Source organism: Sceloporus occidentalis, unplaced genomic scaffold, assembly GCF_023333645.1.
Source record: "Sceloporus occidentalis isolate IW3139 unplaced genomic scaffold, rSceOcc1.0.p SCAF_1, whole genome shotgun sequence".
In the NCBI taxonomy this organism is placed as follows: domain Eukaryota; kingdom Metazoa; phylum Chordata; class Lepidosauria; order Squamata; family Phrynosomatidae; genus Sceloporus; species Sceloporus occidentalis.
In genome coordinates, this window is record NW_028316981.1 from 297,769,573 (window position 1) to 297,778,471 (window position 8,899).

The window sequence follows — 8,899 nt, forward strand, 5'->3', positions numbered from 1 at the left end:
ATCTGCTTTAGCCATAAGGAACCCTCTTAATAAATTGCAAATATGCTTATTGGGACACTGGTAAGAATGCATGATGCACATTGGGCACTTCGACAGCTCTGTTACATAATAATGTAACAACAACCTTCTACTGGACATAGACATTATGAAACTGTCCAGTTCTGATTCCCACATATGTAAGTCCACTTATGAAGATGTAACTCCCATACAGGATTCCAGCCCACATTTCTAAACATATTACAGGTTGAGTATCCCTCATACAAAATACAAAATGCAGAAGTCACTTTATGTTCTCTTCCTGTTCTTAAAAAAGATCTCTCCTAAAGCTAAAGTGATCTTGGGGAGCCCCCCAAATGGTGAAAAGGCCCTCATGCCTCCCCTGGAGGGCATTTTAAGGCACAAAAAGTTTTACAAATGTTTACCTTTTCTTAACGCTTAGCTTATGAAATGGTAACTAGTGCTCTACATATGGAAGCAGGTTTTGGGGCCTGGGTTTTTCTAATTCCTGACATAAAGGCCTGGTACAGACCGCCCAAAAAGGGTGGTCTCCCAGTGCCTGGTTTTGCTCCACGGGGAAGCCTCCAGACCGCGGGACTTCCCTGTAGAGCAAAAAGAACCCGCAAAAAGCGGGTTCTTCTTGCGGCGCCATTATGACACTGCAATGCGCCAATGGTGCACTCGCAATTTCATAATGGCGCCATGACATGTGGACACCAGGCGTCCTGGATGTAACAATGGCACTGCCCATCTGTACAGGGTGCCATCATTGTTACACACTCATCACGTGCTAGGGTTGAGGCACGTGTGGGTGGAGTGCCCTTGGCCAACCCCTAGCACATAATAATAATAATAATAAAATTTTATTTCTATACCGCTATTCCAGCGATCACAGCGGTGTACATCAAAGAGTAAGACAATTAAAACATCAGCATGACAATAATACAAAGTTAACAATTAAGAACAGTAAAAACTAACAACACCCTATACAAGTGGCTGTGTAGAATGGAATACACAAAAACTTTGCCAAGGGGAAGAGAATGACCACAAGGCTCACTGGGGGAAAGCCTGGCGGAACAAAAAAGTCTTCAAGTTCTTCTTGAAAGCATTGAGGGAGGTGGAAGTACGGAGCTCATTGGGGAGGGAGTTCCAGAGCTGAGGGGCTGAAATAGAGAAAGCCCTCTGAGCTGATACATATCGAGCGTCTGGAACTCTTAAAAGATGTCTTTCACCCGACCTGAGAGTGCGGGGCGGATTGTATGGGGAGAGGCGGTCCTCCAAGTACCCTGGGCCCAAGCCATTTAGAGCTTTATAGGTGATAACCAACACCTTGTATTCGGCCCGGAAGCGAATAGGCAGCCAATGGAGATCTTTTAGGACTGGTTTTATATGGCTGGCCCTGGAACATCCAGTAACCAGCCGAGCAGCCATATTCTGCACTAATTGAAGCTTTTGGGTTTGGTACAAGGGTTGCCCCATGTAAAGCGCATTACAGAAATCTAATCGAGAGGTTACCAGAGCATGTATAACGGTTTCAAGGTCCCCCCATGACCACATGACGAGGGCACCCAATAGGCCCGTATGTACCAAGCCAAAGACTGACTTATTATTCAGCAGCTTATTTCTTGGCTTTACTTTAGTTAGGCCAACCAGTTGAATTTGGGTCTTTAAAATGCATTTAAAATGCTTTTTGCTGTTGTATTTAGCTGAAGGCTGTAGAGGTTTAAAAAATCCAAAGGTATACACACTCATCAAATCAGATCAGTTCGTATGAGTGTGCACAAACAGTGAATTCTTCTCTATACAGTTCGACTGTTTATCCATTTTATTTCCCAAATCAAGTTTATTAAAACAGAAGATCGATGCACAATAATAGCAAAGGTGATGGCAGCAGGAAGAAAAAGGTTGCTGGCTCTGACACTGGAAGTTAGGTACTGAAGAAATAGAATGCTCAAAGCCAACAGATTTCATCTGCCTTCATCACTTCTGCTGCACAACCCCAGAAAACGTATAACTGCTAGCATTGTGTACCCACAAGATTCCAGACAAGACTAAACCTGATTTGAAATTGAAATGCTTGCAAATCACTATAAAGTAGCGATGACAAATAGGTCTTAACATCATTGCAAAGTATAAGAGATAATTACATCTCCAGAATTATTATGTTCATATTGACAGCTGTAAAAATTGATATAAATTTTCACTATAAATTGAAAGAGACTCCTGAATCTGGATGGTAAGAGTCTGGAACAATGTGAACATGATTAGACTAGCAAACGTAATCACTGCCATCCAGAGAATGAATTCCATGAACAAAAACAGCATTCTGTCTGTGCATAGTGCCCTAGGTAAGAAATTTCAAATATAAATTGGATATTTATTGATATTCATCTGAGAGTGGATGTCAGCTAGTTGCAGAACATATACATGCATAGTCTTCTATCCACATTCTGGTATATTAGGTTGCATAGAAATGGAGACCAAGATTCTGCAGCAGACCTGTTGACATGATGTTACGTCTACACTCCTTCTCTGCTTTGACCTGAACCTCACCTTAAAATCCAACTAGTTTTACTCAGGGATTGAATTCTACAAGGATCATGGATGGTGTGTTCAGCCTCCTCCCACTGATAAGCTGCAGTGTGAGGAGCAGAAGAATGGACTCTTTCAGGATCTTGTCACAACCCAGCGCACTGGCAGGAGGGGACTGAACATGGCATCCTTTGGTGCTCTGCTTATTAGCACTACAGACCTTCATCCCTCAGTGTGGCTGGGTGGATTTTAAGGTGGGTTTCCATGGCATTTATAACAATGGCAATGGTTCCAATATCATGAATGTGGAAAGAAAACAGTTGCAGGGTCATAAGTCTAACTTAGGACATCATCACACACTAGTTATATTTTTTGTCTATGCTAGAACTGGATCAGAATAAATGTTTATAAGGGAAAGAGGAACTAAAAGTGTACAATCACTTTCCTTTCTTCTTTTTATTTCTCTTAACCTTTATTTAAACCTAAAACTGCTCTTCATCCTTATGGGTACCATACTAAAGTGATATAGAAACAGTATCAAAACAATAAAAATATATCATCATAACAAAAACCAAGAAAAGGCAAATGTTTTACGTTGGCATTGAAATCAATGCCAGCATTGATTAGCAACTACACCTCCTTGGGAAGGAGATTTTACAGTTTGTTTATGAATCCTTTGGTGTTACATATTGTACCTGAGATGTTTGGAGAAGACCCTTTACTAATGATTTTACATCATGGATAAAATCTGGTAAATATTTTGGTCTCAGGCCATTTAGGCATGCAAAGGTAACCAGTAGCATCTTGAATTGGGCTTGGAAGCAAACAGGTAATCAGCATAGCTCTTTCAGAAGAACGGTACTATATTTCTATGTTGCTATATGTCATGGCCAGCCAAGAGCAGGTCTCGGAGGAGGAGGAGGAGGATGGGGCTCCTCCAGAGCAAGAGGTAATTGAGGCTACACCAGGTGCTAATCCTGCTCTGCCAGAATCCAGCCCTGATCACCCAGCCCCAGAGGAGGAGGCTCAGCCAGGTCCTAGTGCTGGTGGGATTCCTCTGGTGGTACAGCAGCCTAGTGGTGACTCTGGGAGGAACCAGGCTTGAAGGTTCCCTCCTATAGACAACGCAGTGCTGAAAGTGATGGCAGGCGCAGATCCCAGAGAATTGCTGAGAAGCAATTAGCAAATCAGCCTCAGGTGGCACAAGGAAGAGTTTCTCTTACTTAATGAGCAGAGAGACACCAACTCAGGGCCAGAGTTTATTGCATGATCCTTTGGTGTGACTGCTGCCTGCACTGGCTTCCTGTATCTTGACTCCTTGTTGCCTTGACTCCTGACTTTGCATGTGACTGGACTATTGCTACCTTCTGGCTGACCTGACCCTGGACTGGACTGACTATTGTGACCTCTGTTATCCTGACTTCAGCTTGGCTTTCGGTTTGCTTTCTCTCTTTCTCCCTGCAAGGTTTTTGGATTACTTCTAGCTCCATAGTTAATTGTCTTCCTTATCGGCGTATGTCTGTGTGTGCTGGCCGAAGTCCAGGACACTATACCATTTATAGTTCTCACTGCCACAGATTGTTCTGAACTTATTGAAGCTTCTAGCCTCCATACAATACATTGCAGGAGTATATTCAAGAACCTACTAGAGTATGAATGTTGGAGTGTGTTTGGTATAGTGACGATGGAGAGGAATCATGCCAACCACACTGATATATCTGAAGGATCATTGGATACACTTATCCACTGTTGCTTCAAAGAGTAGGACTGAAAGCAATAAGTGGAAGTAGCAGGGGTGTAGCATTCAGTTAAATCTTAGGAGAAACCTTCTAATAGTAACTGCTCTTTAACAGTGAAAATGATCTGCCTCAGAAGGCAGTGGGCTCTCCTTCAGTAAAGATATTTAAGCAGAGGCTGGGTGGCAATCTTTCTGGGATGCTGTAGCTCAGGAGTTGGGAACCTGCTGAACATAACAACAATTCCCATCACCCCAACAGTATCCTTAGTGTCTAGGAATAGTAGGATCTGGGGTCCAGCATTGTGAAAGCAATGGATTTCTCACCTTTGAGTCAGTTGCATAATTTCTGTTCTGAATTAGGGCTGGATTAGATGACCTTCCAATGCTTAAACCCTGTGATTCTATAAATAAATGAGTCCTTTCGTCTCTATAGAAAAGATACTCAATATGCTGAGCAGGCTCACTCTTGTCCTGTTTCATGTTTTCCTCTTGACTTTTGCTAAGGCATGGAATACAAACTTGTCCTGACAATGGTCCAGTGATTAAAGCTTAACAGGTCACTTCATTTCTTTCCTCTCTGATACTTTACTGTCTTATCCTACTTCATTCAGCACCAAAACACTATTAACTTTTATTATGTGTGTGTTTCCCTAAGGACTACCTTGCAGCAAAGACAGGCTGTCAACAAATTTCTGCAAGAGAGTGAAAGATGTCGGCAAATGCTCCATGCCCTCAGTTCGGAAGCAGTGCTGCTCCACATGCAAGAGGCCCTAGACTGTTAACAAAATGGAGCCCCAGAACCTACCAAACCTGAAACCATGAAAACTAAGAGTGCTAGTTCAGAATTCAAAATTAAAAAACATTAATGTTGTTGAGCATTACTGTCTCTCCTTCTATGATCTGTGGAACTATAATGAAGTGGCTTTAAACCATTCCAAATCCAGGGTTAGTCTTAGCCCACATTTGAAACAGTGGACTCGCTTTTTAAATATGTTCTATAGTATACATATTTTCTGTTTGTCATTATATCTATTTGTCTGTTCTCTGTGTGTCCTTCCTCCTCCTTTAAAAAATGGCTGTGGTGCTATCTTTATGGATCAATTTTGTCATATTTTGTTCACTCTAATAACTTGCTATGGAGACAACACAAACACCTTCACCTTGATCATGCAAGCAAGAACTAGGTATAGTGAGAACTACAGGAGTGTGTTATGCAAATACATACCTTCGTATATATTGAAATGTACATCCAGGACAAGGTGGATATGTTCTTGAATGGAAATGAAGTAAATATCCTATGAAAGCCATTAGTTTTCTATACAGATGTTATAATCATCATCATCATCACCACCACCATCTATTTCTATGTATGCCACTTTTCTTATAAGATTTCATCCAAAGCAATTTACAACACATTAAAAGAACATCACTTCCCCATCTCATCTGGATTAGAACATTTGGATCAAATGTTTTAAATTTCTGGTCTGTGGGACTGTGATACTGTGAAATATTATCCTGAATTAACGTTTTGAAAATAATATTGATGTCAGGGGGAGGTTTGATCAAAGACAGCAGCTGATGAGCTGTTGCATGGTTGATATGACAGTATAACATGATTTACATTAATATAATCTCACTATTATCCAGCTACCCTATTCTACCTGAAACTATTCAGCATAGTCACACTGAAGTAACATACATTTCAAAGTGTATCCCATTTTTTCACTTTGCATTCATCACCCATCAGCAACAATCCAAGAGTACAAGCAAGGGACTATTATCACCATGTTTCTGAGATCACCTTAGTTGGAGATTGAATCTGAGGCCTTGAGCATGCAAACCACGTGGTGTGTTACTAAATTATACAGATGCCTGCATGTCATCCAATTTGCCCCCCAGTTTATCACAAGATTATCTGCATTAAAGCCTTGTGGTACAATGGGGGCCAAACTGAATGAATAGGCCTGTGGTCAGAGGTTCTTTCTTGGTAAGCATCTGTCAAAAGCAACTGAAAGAAAGATCCCATTTTTGACTACAGTGGGAAGATGGAGATGCAGTAGACAAGGTTAACCCAGCAGTGGGGAACCTCAACATTCTATCAGATTCCAGGTCCTATCAGCTTTAACCAACATGGTCAATTGTTCTGGAATGTGGTTAATGCTACCACACTAACAGTGGAGAACTAGCACAGATTTCCCATCATCTCACCTACTTTGGCCCAAAAATTCTTTTAAAAATTGCTGTGATAATCTTTTTTATCTCTGAATCCATTTATTTCTTATAAATCTTGTGAATTGTGGAATTCTCTAAATACCAGTTTTGGGGAAAAGGCCAGAAGATGATGAATGATGATGATTCCTTGTGAAAAGGTATGTCTCAAAGAGAAGTTAGTAAGATAAAAGTCTCAAGAGTCCCTACATTAGCTAAATGACATTGGAAATTGGTTATTTGTATTGAGAGTTGCCAGTTCTCCTCATATTCTTCAACAAACTGACACATATACCTCTAAGTGAAGAAAGTGCTTTTCTTTTTTTCTGATGCTGAATATGGTGCTGCTATAAAATGGTGCTAAAACATGCATGGCATCCAAACATTCTGTACATTGTGTAGATGCGTTTATGTCTGCTCTGAAATTATACTTTAGCTAGGTGTTGCTGTGCGATGCCCATTGTATTCCTTTTTTCCCCCAAATGGGTTGTGATGTGTTTCACCCAAATTGCTTCAATTTGTAAAATAACAGATTTTTTTTAATAGTTCCTTCTGAGAATAAAAAGTGTATCTGCTTCTTTGATGTTGGAAAGAGCTGTAATTGGATTTCTGCATGAAAGAAAGTTTTAGTGTATGGTTGAGATCTGATGTGCATGAAAAAGCACTCACTGGATTGTCACTTAGGAGGCCACCATGTGAGAGGGGACTGCTGTTTTCATATCCAAGTAAATGGACAGACTCAGTTGCTCACAGCAGTCTAGGATGATGATGTGCAAACATACATAATTATACTTAATGGTTACCATTTAATATTATAGTTACAGCTTCATACTGTAGAGTGATATTTCTGTATTCAAGTAGAATAACATCCAAAATCCACAAAACAGTGATACCTTTATTATACCAATCAACATGCACAAAATACATGTCACAAGCTTTCAAAATTCCACTGGCTTCTTCATCAGGCAAAGGTATTACAGAAAAAAAAATATGACAATGTTAGTCACAGGCCTGCATTTTGTCAAAATGTTGTTGGTGTTGTTCTGAGTTAAGATGGTATGGATGTGGCAGGCCACTCCTCTTTCAGGTCATGTGTGTACTGGGAAACAAGGTATTATAAAATACAGGAAATAAAATGTATATTCCATACTTCCTTTGAGATCCAGGATGCCTCCATCCTTTGTGAGACTACAAACCCCTTTGTTAGGTAGAGAACCCTTTTGTAGTCTCACATAGAACAGAAACATCATAGATCTCAAAGGAAATATTTTTTGTGTTGCTAATGGAATGTACATTTTATTTCCTAGACTTTAATCTGCTTTGTTTTCCAGCAAACATCTCTCTGCCTTTATAACTCTGGTCTGAAAAATGAGTGCAGCTCCATCCAGAAAACAAAATAAAAAAACCTTTTAATCTCTCAAATAACTGTATGTGACTGTAAGCAAGTGCTTTGATTTTCAAAGTGTTCCCCATTCCGTCTTCCTTCCCCTGCTCCCCTCCTTCCTATTTTAAAAAATTAATTTGAACTCTACTTCAAGTGATAGGAAAGTGGCTTCATGACTGGCTAGCCAACCAGTTCCCGGCCTAGTCTTGCTCTGTGAAGGCTAGAAGTTGATTCATTATCAGTCCAGAGGCCAGTTAACTATGAAAATCCATTTTCTGCTCTTTGTGGGAATAAGAGGTTGGTTCAAACCCATGGAAAAGTTTCACACCCAACAGCAGTGCAATAAATGTCTTTCCTTATTGCTGAATGTATGTGTTTCTGGGATGCCCCAAGTCAAAAACTGTGCAAAGGATGTGGAGAAGTGTTACAAAAACATAAGATGAGCCATAATGGATCACACCAAAAGGCCTAGTTAGTCCAGAATTCACTTTCCATGGTACCCAACTACTGTTTATGAGAAACAATGAGCAGGACCTAAGTGCATTAGTCCCCTTCCAACCATGTTTACTAAGCACTGGTATAATGAGCCACACTGCCTCTAGTACTAGAGGTAATATACCATCCATTTGAACAGTAGCCATTGTTTGTCTCTATCTAATGCCTACCTAATCAATCAAAAACCAGACTGACAAAATTATGGGTGACCTCAAAAGAATCATGATATAAACATGCCTCGACAGCTAGCGTGGTGTAGTAGTTAGAGTGTTGGACTATGTCTCTAGAGAACAGGGTTCAATTCCCAGCTGAGCCATGAAACCCACTGGGTGACCTTGGGCAAGCCACATGCTCTCAGCCTCAGGGGAAGGCAACGCCAAACCTCTGAACAAATCTTGCCAAGAAAACCCCATGATAGGCTCATCTTAGGGTCGCCATAGTTGGAACCATCTTGAAGGCACACAACAACAACAAGCGGGCATACCTCAGTTAACAAATCCCCTGACAAAGAAGCCTCTTTTTACAAAGTCCTTTTATGCCTTTCC

General features: G+C 40.7%; 1 protein-coding gene across 1 annotated transcript in view; it reads left to right on the top strand.

Annotated features, from left to right (window-relative positions):
• The window catches only part of ADAMTS12 (ADAM metallopeptidase with thrombospondin type 1 motif 12), a 213,862-nt gene extending 206,861 nt beyond the window's left edge, over positions 1 to 7,001 (top strand). The window contains 1 exon segment of the mRNA XM_089496788.1: positions 4,923 to 7,001. Coding sequence (XP_089352914.1) covers positions 4,923 to 5,089 — 167 coding nt within the window. The 3' untranslated portion in view covers positions 5,090 to 7,001.
• Positions 7,002 to 8,899: the final 1,898 nt, after the last annotated feature.